Source organism: Crinia signifera, chromosome 12, assembly GCF_055691185.1.
Source record: "Crinia signifera chromosome 12, ASM5569118v1, whole genome shotgun sequence".
NCBI classification, from domain to species: Eukaryota; Metazoa; Chordata; class Amphibia; order Anura; family Myobatrachidae; genus Crinia; species Crinia signifera.
The window spans coordinates 7,521,768-7,540,455 of NC_139228.1; the positions used below are offsets into that span (position 1 = coordinate 7,521,768).

The 18,688-nt window shown below is 50.1% G+C and overlaps 1 protein-coding gene and 1 long non-coding RNA gene across 2 annotated transcripts in view; one reads left to right on the plus strand and one right to left on the minus strand.

Moving 5' to 3' along the window:
• Nucleotides 1-1,783: 1,783 nt before the first annotated feature.
• LOC146049416 (uncharacterized) overlaps nt 1,784-18,688 on the minus strand; it is a 32,058-nt gene continuing 15,153 nt past the window's right edge. The window contains exon 3 of the long non-coding RNA XR_014466116.1: nt 1,784-2,001. This is a non-coding gene — a long non-coding RNA (uncharacterized LOC146049416). The remainder of the gene's footprint in view (nt 2,002-18,688) is intronic.
• Nucleotides 7,479-18,688, plus strand: part of KCNJ10 (potassium inwardly rectifying channel subfamily J member 10) — a 44,110-nt gene continuing 32,900 nt past the window's right edge. Inside the window, exon 1 of the mRNA XM_083165945.1 lies at nt 7,479-7,839. Within this exon, the coding sequence (XP_083022071.1) occupies nt 7,732-7,839 (108 nt within the window). The 5' untranslated portion in view covers nt 7,479-7,731. The remainder of the gene's footprint in view (nt 7,840-18,688) is intronic.

Below are 18,688 nucleotides of genomic sequence, written 5' to 3' on the forward strand. Positions count from 1 at the left end.
CACACTCCTACTTCATCTATCACTTACCTCCACTACCTACCTCCCCCCTAACACAACCCTCCCACTTCCTCTCACTCACCTTCACTACCTACCTCCCCAACATCACCCTCCTCCCATCCATCACTTACCTCCACCCCCAACACCAACCTCCATCACTTTCATAGAAACATAGAAACATAGAATTTGACGGCAGATAAGAACCATTTGGCCCATCTAGTCTGCCCCTTTTTTTACCCTTCAGGTAAACTCAACCCTTTTTAATCCTTATTTCTTTGTAAGGATATTCATATGCCTATCCCAAGCATGTTTAAATTGTTCTACTGTCTTAGCCTCTACCACCTCTGATGGGAGGCTATTCCACTTATCCACTACCCTTTCTGTGAAGTAATTCTTTCTAACATTTCCCCTGAACCTACCTCCCTCCAGTTTCAGTGCATGTCCTCGTGTTTTATTACTTGTTTTCCTTTGAAGAAAATTTCCCACCTGTACTATGTTAAAACCCTTGATATATTTGAAGATTTCTATCATGTACCCCCTTTCCCTTCTCTGCTCCAAACTATACATGTTAAGATCTTTTAGTCTATCCAGGTAAGTTTTGTGATGTAGGCCATGAACCATTTTAGTTGCCCTTCTTTGTACACTCTCCAATGTATTTATATCCTTCTGAAGATATGGCCTCCAGAACTGGACACAGTATTCCAGATGAGGTCGTACCAATGACCTATAAAGTGGCATTATTACGTCTTTTTTTCTGCTACTGATTCCTCTCCCTATGCAACCAAGCATCTGACTCAGGGCCGGTGCAAGGCACCGGAGCGCCCCAGGCGAGTCGGGGTGGGGGCGCCCCGGTGCCGGGCGGGGGGGGGGGGGTCTTGGTTGGTACCTGCGTAAAAAAAACTTCTGTCCCCGGCGTCCCTGCTGAGTGCTGGTGTAGGGGTGTCCGTGCCGCCGGGGGAGCCTGCGGCGCTGTTATCGTGTATACGCTTGTCGCGCCGGCGGGGTCCCTACAGAGCATAGAAAATAACTAGCGCTATGCGCGCGGCGTTATTTTCTATGCTCTGTAGGGACCCCGCCGGGCGCGACAAGCGTATACACGATAACAGCGCCGCAGGCTCCCCCGGCGGCACGGACACCCCTACACCAGCACTCAGCAGGGACGCCGGGGACAGAAGTTTTTTTTACGCAGGTACCACAGTGCAGGGGGGTGAGGGGCGAACTGCCGCCCTCCAGGTGCCGGCGCCCTAGGCAAATGCCTAGAGCTGCCTAGTGGTGGCGCCGGCCCTGATCTGACTAGCCTTTCCTCCACTACCTACCTCCTCCGATAACACCCTCCTCCCCCCTCTATCACTTACCTCCACTACCTACCTACCCAACACCACACTTCTCCCCCCTCTATTAGTTACCTCCACCATCTACCTCCCCTGACACCACCCTCCTCCATCCTCTATCACAGGGGCAGCCAACTCCAGTCCTCGAGAGTTACCAACAGTTAACATTTTCCAGGTCTCCTCACAGAATCACAAGTTTAGCAATTATGTCTACCTGTGGATCTTCTGAAATTTGCTCTATATAAGGCCCACACATGTCAGTGCATGTCAAAGCACAAACCAAGCAGGAAGTCAAAGGAACTGTCTGTAGACAGGACTGTCTCCAGGCACAAATCTGGGGAAGGGTACAGAAACATATCTGCTGCCGCTAGGCGGCCAATAGAATCATTCTGAGGAGAGGCGCGGAAGATGAAGGATCTCTGCGTGTCTCCTCAGTCCGATGCGGAGAGTGCGGAGAGTGCGGGGAGTGCCGGCATGCTGAAGAATACCTGGACTACGGCGGATCAATATTAGAGATCTTCGCCAGAGGACCAGGTGAGTAGGATTTCCTTCCACAGCTCCACCATGGATTACTTCGGACCCCGGACACCGACACGGACATGGAGGACGACACGGACACCGACATGGAGGACGATACATGACCGGGACACCGGACACCAGGACCAAGGGCTACCTACGGGATCAAGATAGGTAAGTATCAGTATGTATGGGCTTTGGATGTATTAAAGTTTTATTTTTATTGTGTCAGTGTGTGTGTTTATTTTACTATTTTTATTACTGTGGAACTACAAGTGCCAGCGGGCCCTTTAATGCCCCGCAGGCTGGGACTTGTGGTTCTCCAAGTCCCAGCTTGCGGGGGAGGCTTGCTGGGACTCATAGTTCCCCAGTATTAGACAACAGTTTTTTTTTTTTTTTACACCAGAATCAGCCCGGTGACCACCGCTCCCGGGTCACCGTGGACAGCACTAGGCTTCAGCCTGGTCAGGTAAGTCCTGGAGGGGGGACCCCTTTATTGGGGGGGTCCCCACTCCCCCAGGGCCCCTGGCCAGGCTGACTGGTCAGTATGGGTGATGTTTTGGCCGCAGGAACTTACATAATAAGTGTCCCCCGGCTGTGACATTACCCTGCTGGCTGGTTTGGTCTGTGGCTGGTTCTTAAAATACGGGGGACCCCTAGTCATTTTGTCCCTCGTATTTTTGGAACCAGCCCCGGACCTGGAGCCTGGGGCTGGTTGTTAAAAATCGGGGAACCCCTATTTGTTGGGTTCCCTGATTTTTAATTACCGGCCCGGCTCTTTCAGCCTGGTGCTGGTTACGGCTGTGGGGGAGACCCCATGCTGTTTTTTTTATTTATTTTTCTATTTTTTTTACACTAAAGCCTGCACGGATCTGACTGATCCGTGCAGACTTATGCTGGGTACACACCAGGACGACTAGGGCCGGATCCCCACAATCTAGATCCAATTCCGATCAATTGGATGTAGATTGTGTGCTGATTGGGCCCTTTTCTGACCTGGTGTGGACCGATACCGTTCCGATGCGCGGTCCCGCGGGTCGGTCGGTCGTTATTGAGATCCTACCTGCTGCAGGTAGGATCTCAATAACGACCATACAGCCGGGTGCGGGTCGCCATCGGATCGGACCCGCTCACGGTGCACATCGTGAGCGGGTCGTGCCCCCCCGCGTCACCGTAAGCGGGTCGGACGAGACACTGACGACCCGCTCACGATGTGCATCGTGAGCGGGTCGTCCTGGTGTGTACCCTACATAAAAGCAAATACGACCGGAAAATAAGGTGCATTTTCCTGCCGTATTTTCGTGGCTGTTTCACGCCAATTAGCAGCCGTATTATCAATACGGCCGCTTAGTAAATCAGGAACCACCATTCTTTTGAATGGTGATTCCTGTCGTTTGTAAATACAAATACGAACGTCCCATCATTAAGAATAAGGGTACTTATGTAGTATCTGGGCTGCCGATTTCTAAATCGGGTCGGATCGGGAGATCGCATCGCATCGCATGCGACCATGCGATTCGATGCGATGCGATGCGATGCGATGACCCGATTTTTCCATAGGAATCAATGTTAAAATGGACTGAGTCCATTTTAACATGGAATTCAATGGGAAAAATGGGTCCTTTTCATACCCCTACTATCCAAGTGGGCATGGAGTTGGATATAAACCTGTGGCGAGCGTAGCGAGCCACCGAGCCCGAAGCGTGGCGAGCGAAGCGAGCCCCGCGAGGGGACGAATACCGTCCCCTCGCGGGGCTCGCTTCGCTCGCCACGCTTCGGGCTCGGTGGCTCGCTACGCTCGCCACAGGTTTATATCCAACTCCATGCCCACTTGGATAGTAGGGGTATGAAAAGGACCCATTTTTCCATAGGAATCATTTTAACATTGATTCCTATGGAAAAATCGGGTCATCGCATCCGATATCGGATGCGATGCGATGCGATGCGATATCGCATCGCCTCGCATCTGATTGTATGCCTTAACTTAAGGCATACAATCAAAAAATCGGCAGCCCAGATACTACATAAGTACCAGAATAAGTTTTTTTTTTGGCATAGTAAATGCCAATAATACGTATACACCAAAAGAAAATCGTATTTTCGTATGAAAATACGATTTTTTTCCCACAATTTTTTTTTGTAAATTTCCCCCTCTCTGTCACACCCCCTCCCAGACACTCTCTGTCACAGCCCCCCCAGACACTGTCACAGCCCCCCCCCCGACACTCTGTCACAGTCCCCCCCAGACGCTCTCTGTCACAGTCGCCCCCCCCAGACACTCTCTGTATGCCGGAGCACTCTCTGTCAACAGTCCCCCCCCCAGATGCTCTCCGTCACAGCCCCCCACCCAGACACACTCTGTTACAGCCCCCCCCCCCCGACACGGTGTCACAGCCACCCCTCCCCGACACAGTGTCACAGCCACCCCTCCCCGACACAGTGTCACAGCCACCCCTCCCCGACACAGTGTCACAGCCACCCCTCCCCGACACAGTGTCACAGCCACCCCTCCCCAACACTGTGTCACAGCCACCCCTCCCCAACACTGTGTCACAGCCACCCCTCCCCAACACTGTGTCACAGCCACCCCTCCCCAACACTGTGTCACAGCCACCCCTCCCCAACACTGTGTCACAGCCACCCCTCCCCAACACTGTGTCACAGCCACCCCTCCCCAACACTGTGTCACAGCCACCCCTCCCCAACACTGTGTCACAGCCACCCCTCCCCAACACTGTGTCACAGCCCCCTCCCAACACTGTGTCACAGCCACCCCTCCCCAACACTGTGTCACAGCCACCCCTCCCCAACACTGTGTCACAGCCCCCTCCCAACACTGTGTCACAGCCCCCTCCAGACGCTCTGTCACAGCCCCCCCAGACGCGGTGTCACAGCCCCCCCCCCCGACACGGTGTCACAGCCCCCCTCCCCAACACTGTGTCACAGCCACCCCTCCCCAACACTGTGTCACAGCCACCCCTCCCCAACACTGTGTCACAGCCACCCCTCCCCAACACTCTGTCACAGCCCCCCCAGACACACTCTGTCACAGCCCCCCCAGACACACTCTGTCACAGCCCCCCCAGACACACTCTGTCACAGCCCCCCCAGACACACTCTGTCACAGCCCCCCCAGACACACTCTGTCACAGCCCCCCCAGACACACTCTGTCACAGCCCCCCCAGACACACTCTGTCACAGCCCCCCCAGACACACTCTGTCACAGCCCCCCCAGACACACTCTTTCACAGCCCCCCCAGACACACTCTGTCACAGCCCCCCCAGACACACTCTGTCACAGCCCCCCCAGACACACTCTGTCACAGCCCCCCCAGACACACTCTGTCACAGCCCCCCCAGACACACTCTGTCACAGCCCCCCCAGACACACTCTGTCACAGCCCCCCCAGACACACTCTGTCACAGCCCCCCCAGACACACTCTGTCACAGCCCCCCCAGACACACTCTGTCGCAGCCCCCCCAGACACACTCTGTCGCAGCCCCCCCAGACACACTCTGTCGCAGCCCCCCCAGACACACTCTGTCGCAGCCCCCCCAGACACACTCTGTCACAGCCCCCCCAGACACACTCTGTCACAGCCCCCCCAGACACACTCTGTCACAGCCCCCCCAGACACACTCTGTCACAGCCCCCCCAGACACACTCTGTCACAGCCCCCCCCCAGACGCCCTGTCACAGCCCCCCCCCAGACGCTCTGTCACAGCCCCCCCCCAGACGCTCTGTCACAGCCCCCCCCCCCCAGACGCTCTGTCACAGCCCCCCCCCCAGACGCTCTGTCACAGCCCTCCCAGACGCTCTGTCACAGCTCTCCCAGACGCTCTGTCACAGCTCTCCCAGACGCTCTCTGTCACAGCCCCCCAGACGCCCTGTCACAGCCCCCCCCCCAGACGCTCTGTCACAGCCCTCCCAGACTCTCTCTGTCACAGTCCCCCCCCAGATGCTCTCTGTCACAGTCCCGCCCCCCCCAGACGCTCTGTCACATTCCCCCACCCAGACGCTATCTGTCACAGCCCCCCCACAGACGCTCTGTCACAGCCCCCGCAAAGACTGTCACAGCCCCCGAGATACTCTGTCACAGCCCCCCCCCCCAGACATACTCTGTCACAGCCCCCCCCCATGCTCTCTGTCACAGCCCCCCGCCCCGATGCTCTGTCACAGCCCCCCCCCATGCTGTCACAGCCCCCCCCGATGCTGTCACAGCCCCCCCCCCCCCCGATGCTCTCTGTCACAGCCCCCCCCGATGCTCTCTGTCACAGCCCCCCCCCCGATGCTCTCTGTCACAGCCCCCCCCCCGATGCTCTCTGTCACAGCCCCCCCCCCGATGCTCTCTGTCACAGCCCCCCCCCCCGATGCTCTCTGTCACAGCCCCCCCCCGATGCTCTCTGTCACAGCCCCCCCCCCGATGCTCTCTGTCACAGCCCCCCCCCCCCGATGCTCTCTGTCACAGCCCCCCCCCCGATGCTCTCTGTCACAGCCCCCCCCCCCCGATGCTCTCTGTCACAGCCCCCCCCCCCGATGCTCTCTGTCACAGCCCCCCCCGATGCTCTCTGTCACAGCCCCCCCCCCGATGCTCTGTCACAGCCCCCCCCCCCGATGCTCTCTGTCACAGCCCCCCCCCCACCCCCGATGCTCTCTGTCACAGCCCCCCCCCATGCTCTGTCACTGACCCCCCCAGACGCTCTCTGTCACAGTCGCCCCCCCCCAGACACTCTCTGAATGCCGGAGCTCTCTGTCAACAGTCCCCCCCCCAGATGCTCTCTGTCACAGTCCCCCACCCCGACACACTCTGTCACAGCCCCCACCCCGACACACTCTGTCACAGCCCCCCCCCCCCCGACACTGTGTCACAGCCACCCCCAGACGCTCTGTCACAACCCCCCCCCCCCAGACACTCTCTGTATGCCGGAGCTCTCTGTCAAAAGTCCCCCCCAGATGCTCTCCGTCACAGTCCCCCCCCGACACTGTGTCACAGCCACCCCCCCAGACACTCTCTGTCACAGCCCCCCCCCCAGACACTCTGTCACAGCCCCCCCCAGACACTGTCACAGCCCCCCCAGACACTCTCTGTCACAGCCCCCCCCCCAGACACTCTCTGTCACAGCCCCCCCCCAGACACTCTGTCACAGCCCCCCCCCCCAGACACTCTGTCACAGCCCCCCCCCCCAGACACTCTGTCACAGCCCCCCCCCCAGACACTCTCTGTCACAGCCCCCCCCCCAGACACTCTCTGTCACAGCCCCCCCCCCAGACACTCTGTCACAGCCCCCCCCCAGACACTGTCACAGCCCCCCCCAGACACTCTCTGTCACAGCCCCCCCCAGACACTCTCTGTCACAGCCCCCCCCCCCCCAGACACTCTGTCACAGCCCCCCCCCCCCCAGACACTCTCTGTCACAGCCCCCCCCCCCCAGACACTCTCTGTCACAGCCCCCCCAGACACACTCTGTATGCCGGAGCTCTCTGTCAACAATTCCCCCCAGGCACTCTCTGTCTAGCCCCCCCCCCCCCCGACACTCTCTGTCACAGCCCCCCCCCCCTGACACTCTCTGTATCCTGGAGCTCTCTGTCACTGTCCCCTGACTCTGCCTGTGATCAGCCTCCGCTAGCACTGAATGGGATTCTCCACCTCCCAGTAATGCGATGCGAGGTCTCCAGCCATTTCCAGCTCATTAAATCTCTTTAGAAACTTTCTCTCCTCCCAATTTGCACTTTTATTCCCCGATCTCCCCCCTGGTCCCCTCCAATAGCCGCTGTCCCTTTCTTCTGCACATAATATATTCCTGCCATTCATTTATACGTTGGAGAGTGTTAGGTAGCGAGAAATGGGGGATTATATGTTGGGTTAGAGGACTGCTGCCCCCAGATGACAGGAGATCTCTATCTGATCTGGGAGAAGCCGATAAAAGAGATCTGTCCGCCAATCCCTGCCAGAGCCCAGACCCTTCTCTGCCAGTGCACAGACTCTGCCACGGTAAGTCCATGCCCTGCTGTACTGTACTGTGCCACTATAGGACTATGCTCTGCTGCACTGTATTGTGCCACTATAGGACTATGCTCTGCTGCACTGTACTGTGCCACTATAGGACTATGCCCTGCTGCACTGTACTGTGCCACTATACGACTATGCCCTGCACTGTGCCACTATAGGACTATGCCCTGCTGCACTGTACTGTGCCACTATAGGACTATGCTCTGCTGCACTGTACTGTAGCACTATAGGACTATGCCCTGCTGCACTGTACTGTGCCACTATAGGACTATGCTCTGCTGCACTGTACTGTGCCACTATAGGACTATGCCCTGCTGCACTGCACTATGCCACTATAGGACTATGCTCTGCTGCACTGCACTGTGCCACTATAGGACTATGCCCTGCTGCACAGCACTGTGCCACTATAGGACTATGCCCTGCTGCACTGCACTGTGCCACTATAGGACTATGCCCTGCTGCACTGCACTGTGCCTCCTATAGCACTATGCCCTGCTGCACTGTGCCACTATAGGACTATGCCATGCGCCACTATAGGACTATGCCATGCTGCACTGCACTGTGCCACTATAGGACTATGCCCTGCTGCACTGCACTGTGTCACTATAGAGCTATGCCCTACTGCACTGTGCCACTATAGGGCTATGCCCTGCTGCACTGCAATGTGCCACTATAGGGCTATGCCCTGCTGCACTGCAATGTGCCACTATAGGGCTATGCCCTGTTGCACTGTGCCACTAAAGGACTATATTGTGCTGCACTGTACTGTGCCACTATATGACTAAACCATACTGCACTGTACTGTGTCACTATAGGACTATAGCATGCTGCACTGTACTGTGCCACTATAGGACTATAGCATGCTGCAATGTAGGACGATACCATGGTGTACTATGCCACTATATGACTAAACTGTGCTGCTCTGTAATGTGCCACTATAGGACCATACCATGCTGTACTGTACTATACCACTATAGCACTATACTATGCTGTACTATGCCACTATATGACTATACCATGCTGCACTATGCCACTGTAGGACTAAACCATGCTGTACTATGCCACTATATGATATACCTTGCTGCACTGCGCCACTATACGATATACCTTGCTGCACTGCACCACTATAGGACTATACCATGCTGCACTGTGCCACTATAGGACTATACCATGCTGTACTATGCTACCATAGGACTACTCATTATGTACTGTTCCATGGTAGGACTATGCCATGCCATTATATTAGTACCAGTTATGTAAATAGCACACATATATTCCCCAGCTCAGTCACATCAGCTCCTGTCCCAGTGCTGCTTACACTCTATATTCCCTATCACATGTACACACATTACAGAGAGCATATCAGTCACATCAGCCCCTGCCCCAGTGCTGCTTACACTCTATATTCCCTATCACATGTACTGTACACACATTACAGAGAGCGTATCAGTCACATGAGCCCCTGCCCCAGTGGTGCTTACACTCTATATTCCCTATCACATGCACACATTACAGAGAGCGTATCAGTCACATCATCTCCTGCCCCGGTGCTGCTTACACTCTATATTCCCTATCACATGTACATACATTACAGAGAGCGTATCAGTCACATCAGCCCCTGCCCCAGTGGTGCTTACACTCTATATTCCCCATCACATGTACACACACATTACAGAGAGCGTATCAGTCACATCAGCCCCTGCCCCGGTGCTGCTTACACTCTATATTCCCCATCACATGTACACACATTACAGAGAGCGTATCAGTCACATCAGCCCCTGCCCCGGTGCTGCTTACACTCTATATTCCCCATCACATGTACACACACATTACAGAGAGCGTATCAGTCACATCAGCCCCTGCCCCAGTGCTGCTTACACTCTATATTCCCTATCACATGTACACACATTACAGAGAGCGTATCAGTCACATCAGCCCCTGCCCCGGTGCTGCTTACACTGTATATTCCCTATCACACTATCACACACATTACAGAGAGCGTATCAGTCACATCAGCCCCTGCCCCGGTGCTGCTTACACTCTATATTCCCCATCACATGTACACACACATTACAGAGAGCGTATCAGTCACATCAGCCCCTGCCCCAGTGCTGCTTACACTCTATATTCCCTATCACATGTACACACATTACAGAGAGCGTATCAGTCACATCAGCCCCTGCCCCGGTGCTGCTTACACTGTATATTCCCTATCACACACATTACAGAGAGCGTATCAGTCACATCAGCCCCTGCCCCAGTGCTGCTTACACTCTATATTCCCTATCACATGTACACACATTACAGAGAGCGTATAAGTCACATCAGCCCCTGCCCCAGTGCTGCTTACACTCTATATTCCCTATCACATGTACACACATTACAGAGAGCGTATAAGTCACATCAGCCCCTGCCCCAGTGCTGCTTACACTCTATATTCCCTATCACATATACACACACATTACAGAGAGCGTATCAGTCACATCAGCCCCTGCCCCAGTGCTGCTTACACTCTATATTCCCTATCACATGTACACACATTACAGAGAGCGTATCAGTCACATCAGCACCTGCCCCAGTGCTGCTTACACTCTATATTCCCTATCACATGTACACACATTACAGAGAGCGTATCAGTCACATCAGCCCCTGCCCCAGTGGTGCTTACACTCTATATTCTCTATCACATGTACACACACATTACAGAGAGCGTATCAGTCACATCAGCCCCTGCCCCAGTGGTGCTTACACTCTATATTCCCTATCACACGCACACACATTACAGAGAGCGTATCAGTCACATCAGCACCTGCCCCAGTGCTGCTTACACTCTATATTCCCTATCACATGTACACACATTACAGAGAGTGTATCAGTCACATCAGTCCCTGCCCCAGTGGTGCTTACACTCTATATTCCCTATCACATGTACATACACATTACAGAGAGCGTATCAGTCACATCATCCCCTGCCCCAGTGGTGCTTACACTCTATATTCCCTATCACATGTACATACACATTACAGAGAGCGTATCAGTCACATCAGCCCCTGCCCCAGTGGTGCTTACACTCTATATTCCCTATCACATGTACACACATTACAGAGAGCGTATCAGTCACATCAGCCCCTGCCCCAGTGGTGCTTACACTCTATGTTCCCTATCACATGTACACAAACATTACAGAGAGCGTATCAGTCACATCAGTCCCTGCCTCAGTGCTGCTTACTCTCTACATTCCCTATCACATGTACACACATTACAGAGAGCGTATCAGTCACATCAGCCCCTGCCCCAGTGGTGCTTACACTCTATATTCCCTATTACACGCACACACATTACAGAGAGCCTATCAGTCACATCAGCCCCTGCCCCGGTGCTGCTTACACTGTATATTCCCTATCACACACATTACAGAGAGCGTATCAGTCACATCAGCACCTGCCCCAGTGCTGCTTACACTCTATATTCCCTATCACATGTACACACATTACAGAGAGTGTATCAGTCACATCAGTCCCTGCCCCAGTGGTGCTTACACTCTATATTCCCTATCACATGTACATACACATTACAGAGAGCGTATCAGTCACATCATCCCCTGCCCCAGTGGTGCTTACACTCTATATTCCCTATCACATGTACATACACATTACAGAGAGCGTATCAGTCACATCAGCCCCTGCCCCAGTGGTGCTTACACTCTATATTCCCTATCACATGTACACACATTACAGAGAGCGTATCAGTCACATCAGCCCCTGCCCCAGTGGTGCTTACACTCTATGTTCCCTATCACATGTACACAAACATTACAGAGAGCGTATCAGTCACATCAGTCCCTGCCTCAGTGCTGCTTACTCTCTACATTCCCTATCACATGTACACACATTACAGAGAGCATATCAGTCACATCAGCCCCTGTCCCAGCGGTGCTTACACTCTATATTCCCCATCACATGTACACACATTACAGAGAGCGTATCAGTCACATCAGTCCCTGCCCCAGTGCTGCTTACACTCTATATTCCCCATCACATGCACACACATTACAGAGAGCGTATCAGTCACATCAGTCCCTGCCCCAGTGGTGCTTACACTCTATATTCCCTATCCCATGTACACACATTACAGAGAGCGTATCAGTCACATCAGCCCGTGTCCCAGTGGTGCTTACACTCTATATTCCCTATCACATGTACACACATTACAGAGAGCGTATCAGTCACATCAGCCCCTGCCCCAGTGGTGCTTACACTCTATATTCCCTATCACATGTACACACATTACAGAGAGCGTATCAGTCACATCAGCCCGTGTCCCAGTGGTGCTTACACTCTATATTCCCTATCACATGTACACACATTACAGAGAGCGTATCAGTCACATCAGCCCCTGTCCCAGTGCTGCTTACACTCTATAATCCCTATCACATGTACACACATTACAGAGAGCGTATCAGTCACATCAGCCCCTGCCCCAGTGCTGCTTACACTCTATATTCCCTATCACATGTACACACATTACAGAGAGCGTATCAGTCACATCAGTCCCTGCCCCAGTGCTGCTTACACTCTATAATCCCTATCACATGTACACACATTACAGAGAGCGTATCAGTCACATCAGCCCCTGTCCCAGTGCTGCTTACACTCTATATTCCCTATCACATGTACACACATTACAGAGCGCGTATCAGTCACATCAGCCCCTGCCCCAGTGCTGCTTACACTCTATATTCCCTATCACATGTACACACATTACAGAGAGCGTATCAGTCAGATCATCCCCTGCCCCAGTGCTGCTTACACTCTATATTCCCTATCACATGTACACACATTACAGAGAGCGTATCAGTCACATCAGCCCGTGTCCCAGTGGTGCTTACACTCTATATTCCCTATCACATGTACACACATTACAGAGAGTGTATCAGTCACATCAGCCCCTGCCCCAGTGCTGCTTACACTCTATATTCCCCATCACATGCACACACATTACAGAGAGCGTATCAGTCACATCAGCACCTGCCCCAGTGCTGCTTACACTCTATAATCCCTATCACATGTACACACATTACAGAGAGCGTATCAGTCACATCAGCCCCTGCCCCAGTGCTGCTTACACTCTATATTCCCTATCACATGTACACACATTACAGAGAGCGTATCAGTCACATCAGCCCCTGCCCCAGTGCTGCTTACACTCTATAATCCCTATCACATGTACACACATTACAGAGAGCGTATCAGTCACATCAGTCCCTGCCCCAGTGCTGCTTACACTCTATATTCCCTATCACATGTACACACATTACAGAGAGTGTATCAGTCACATCAGCCCCTGCCCCAGTGCTGCTTACACTCTATATTCCCTATCACATGTACACACATTACAGAGAGCTCGCTCGCCAAGCTTTGGGTTGACGTTGATCATGGGGTGGCTATTTGGTGTCTGTGGGCCATTTAACATTGTTCCCTATGTAAAATCGGTAATCGCGTTGGTCGCATCGCATGCGATTTTTTGGCCGCATGCCATGCGACCGACGCGATTTACATTTTACCATGCATTTCTATGTAAAATCGCGTCCATTGCATCGGTCGCATCGCATGCCATTATAATGGCATGCGATGCCCGCCCTTCTAGGAAACAAGTACTGAGTGATTTGTGTTCATGGAACACTGGGCGGACTTCTCGTCAGGCGCCATCTTTTTTGACATGATGGATTGCACCTGAACGAGGAGGGGGCTGCGGTGCTGGGGGGAAGGATGGTTAGAGGGTCGGAGGAGATTTTAAACTAGGCGATGGAGGGGGGGGGGGGGTAGATGGATTCTATGGGTCCCGTAGTGAGAATAGTAGGATTGGGGTCAAGAATCAATTTGGGGGAGGAGGAGGAGGGGGGGGGGGGGGGGGACAAAGTTACAGGCAATGTCCGGGGTACTAATAAGGGTAATATCGTGGGTAATTCCCAGGGTGCTCCAGGAATATTAGGTAATAACAGTAATCTTACCTCATTACAGCTCTCAGGTACAGATGACCATAGGGTATGGGAAGGAGTAAACGACATAGGAAGAAGTTTCAAAACTGTAAATAGGTCGGGCAGTGGGCATGGTGGGGAGGGCTGTAGAGAGCCTGAGGGAGAGGTGGGGACGAGGAAGTTAGTAAGGAATACAAATAAGTCCAGAGGAGAAATTAAACACAATGTGCAAATAAAAATAAACATAAAATGAAAATGCCTACTGGCTAATGCAAGAAGCTAACAGGTAAAACCGGGGAACTAGAAACTGTGGTCAGTAGGGACGATTATGAGATTATTGGTATTACAGAAACATGGTGTAACGAGTCGCACAACTGGGCATTAAGCATGGAGGGATATACACTCTACAGAAAAGACAGGGAAAATAGAAGGGGCGGGGGTGTGTGCCTATATGTAAAAAATAACTTAACATCGTGTGAGAAAGAAATGAGCACAGGTACAGAGGAAGACTACGCAGAGGCCGTGTGGACAGAGATAACCGACAATAACAAAAAACCTAATAAAATCTTAATAGGGGTATGCTATAGACCTCCGAACATAAACGAAAGGGACGAGGCTCTTCTTTTAAACCAAATCAAACAATCATCAGATCAGGGTCAGGTATTAATTATGGGGGATTTTAATTTACCTGATATTGATTGGAAAAACGTAACATGTAAAACGGCAAGAAGCAATGGGTTCCTAAGCTTACTTAAAGACCAGTTTATCACACAAACGGTAGAAGCTCCAACTCGTAATAAGGCATTATTGGATTTGGTATTAACAAATAACATAGATCTAGTCTCAAACACAAAAGTAATTGAACATCTAGGGAACAGTGACCACAATATGGTTTCCCTGGAAATCAACTTCAGTAAATTACATCATAAAGGATCTGCAAAAATACTAAACTTCAGAAAAGCTAACTTTAAATTATTCAGGGAAGCCCTAAAAAGAATTGTGTGGGAAACTGTTTTTGAGGGGAAAATTGCTGAGGAAATGTGGGATACTCTAAAAATGTACTCGAATCATTAACTATTAAATACATTCCTAAAGTAAATAAGGGTAAATTCAATAAAAAAAAAGCCACCATGGTTGGACAAAAAAGTTACGTCAGCAATGAACAATAAAACAAGAGCATTTAAATTCTATAAAAATAACTTAAATGAGGAGGCGTTCACCAATTACAAATAATCAAACAAAATTTGCAAAGGGGCAATCAAAGTAGCTAAAAGGGATTATGAAGAGCGCATAGCCACTGAAAGCAAAACTAACCCCAAGAAGTTTTTCAAATATATAAATAGTAAACGTATAATTAAGGACAACATAGGCCCATTAACCGATATCACTGGGAAAAGTTTTACTGAGGATAAGGGAAAAGCAGAACTGTTAAATGAGTTCTTCTCATCAGTGTTTACTAAGGGAGAGCAGACTGTGGAACGCACACATACCACAAATGGGATGAAAAAGTCTGACCTCAATATTGATTTCTCTACCGAGGAAATAATATTGAGGCTCAGCAAAATCAAAACAAATAAATCATCTGGGCCAGATGGGATTCATCCTAGGGTACTAATGGAATTAAGGGAGGAATTAGCTTCCCCTCTACATTATATCTTTGATAATTCACTATCATCAGGAAAGGTACCAAAAGACTGAAGAATAGCAGAGGTAGTGCCATTATTCAAAAAAGGAAAAAAGGAGGATCCCGCTAATTACAGACCTGTTAGTTTAACATCAATAGTGGGTAAACTATTTGAGGGATTTTTAAGAGATGGGATCTGGGAACATTTAGACCTTCATAGTTTACTCAGTTATAACCAGCATGGGTTCGTGAAAAATCGTTCATGCCAAACTAAACTACTTGGTTTCTATGAAGAGGTTAGCAAAAACCTTGATAATGGAAATGCTGTAGATGTGATTTTCCTAGATTTTGCTAAAGCCTTTCGACACCGTGCCACACAAGAGGTTGATAAATAAAATGGAGGACCTGGGATTAGGGGCAAATATCTGCAGATGGGTAGGGAACTGGCTGTGCAATAGAGAACAAAGAGTGGTCGTGAACAGTGCAGTTTCAAATATGGCTCAAAAAACAGTGAAAAACCCATGTCGACCTTATGACCAGTCGACCTTCCTCATGTCGACCTTTATGCAAATTCGACCTTAAGTCATTTCGACCTTGGCCCATGTCGACCTTAAGTCAGGTCGACCTTCCTGCCAGTCGACCTAGTGGGGTCGACCTAATGACTGTAGACCTAAATGCAGTCTGACGAATGATCCCATTCCATCAAAAGATGTCACCACGCTTCAAAATGATCTTGACAATCTAGATGAGTGGGCAAAAAAGTGGAAGATGAGGTTCAATGTGGATAAATGCAAAGTCATGCACCTTGGGAGACATAACCAGTGTGCTAGTTATAACCTAAGCGGGGATGAATTGGGTAATTCAGTACTCGAAAAGGATCTAGGAGTCCAAATAGACAACAAACTAGGGTGTAGTGCTCAATGTAATATAGCAACTAAAAAGGCCAACAAAACTCTAGCATGTATTAAAACGGGCATGGAAACTAGGGATTCAAAAGTAATTATGCCTCTGCACAAATCATTGGTTAGACCGCACCTCGAATACGGAGTGCAATTCTGGGCCCCAGACTATAAAAAGGACATCATAGAATTAGAAAAAATCCAAAGAAGAACAACTAAGCTTATTAGGGGAATGGAGACTTTAAACTACGAGGAGAGATTAAGCAAGCTGGGACTACACTAGAGAAGAGACGTTTAAGGGGGGACATGCTCAACATGTACAAATATATCAGGGGCCAATATAAGGAACGGTCAAGCACCCTTTTTTCTGCTAGACAGGAATCTATGACGCAGGGGCACGAGTTTAGATTAGAAGAAAAAAGATTTTGTTCATCTAGAAGAAAAAATTTCTTTACAGTCAGAACAGTCAAACTTTGGAACTCTCTTCCTGAAGAAGTGGTGTCGGCACATACGTTTAAAATAAGGTTGGATAAACCTTTATTGGTTAAAAACATCCACGGGTATGAATAAGTACCAATCTGTCTTTAAGTATCAGAACATACTATACAACAAGGGATTAGCTACTATAAACATAGGTTGAACTAGATGGACGCAAGTCTTTATTCAGCCTCACCTACTATGTAACTATGTAACATACGGCTACTGTACGGCACTGCGTTACTATACACCATACCACTACATATGGGTATACTGTACTGCACTGCACTACTATACACCTACACCACACTGCACTAATACAGCATACCACTACATATGGCTATACTGTACTGTGCTACTGTACACCTACACCACATTGCACCATGCCTATACATACAGATATATTGTACTGCACTGCGCTACTGTACACCTACACCACACTGAACTATAGCACTACATATGGCTATACTGTACTACACTGCGCTACTGTACACCTATACCACCATGCATTAATGCACCATAACATTACATAAGGCTATACTGTACTGGCTACTATACGCCTACACCACCACTTACACTAATTCACCATACCAATACATATGGTTATACTGTAATGCACTGCATTACTATACACCTACACTGCACTAATGTACCATAATATCACTACATATGGCTATACTGTACTGGCTACTATACACCTATACCACACTGCACTAATGCACCATACCCACCACATACGGCTATATTGTACAAATTTGCTACTATACACCTATACCACACTACGCTAATGCAGCATACCACTACATGCGGCTATAATGTACTACACTTCGCTACTATACACCTACGCCACACTGCACTAATGCACCATACCACTACATACGGCTATACTGTACTGCACTACGATACACCTACACCACACTACACTAATGCACCATACCACTACAAAGGGTACACTGTACTGCACTGTGTTACTATACACCTACACTGCACTAATGCACCATAATACCACTAGATATGGCTAAAATGTACTACACTTGGGCCACTATACACATATACCACACTGTACTGATGCACTATACCACTAAATACGGCTATAATGTACTACACTGCAATACTATATACCTACACCAAACTGCACTAATGCACCATGTCACTACATACGACTATACTGTACTGCACTACTATACACACACACACCACACTGCACTAATGCACCATGTCACTACATACCACTATATAGAGCAGGCTTGTCCAACGTTGGCCCTCCAGATGTTGTGAAACTACACATCCCAGCATGCTTTGCAATAGTTTTAGCATTCTCTAATAGCAAAACTGTGGCAAAGCATGCCTGGGATGTGTAGTTTCACAACATCTGGAGGGCCAACGTTGGACATGCCTGGACTATACTGTACTGCACTGCACTACTATACACACACACACACACCACACTGCACTAATGCAGCATACCACTACATACGGCTGTACTGCACTGTGCTACTAGACACCTACACTGCATTAATGCACCATAATGCCACTACATGCGGCTTTAAAGTACTGCACTATGCTACGATACACATATACTACACTGCACCGTACCACTACATACGGTTATACTGTACTGCATTGCCCTAATGTACACCTACACCACACTGCAGTAATGCCCCATAACACTACAAATGGTTATACTGTATTGCACTGTGTTACTATATACCTACATCACATTGCACTAATGCACCATACTACTACATATGGCTAAAACACCACACTGCACGAATGCATCATACTACTACATATGGCTATACTGTACTGCACTGCGCTACTGTACACCTAAACCACACTGCACTAATGCACCAT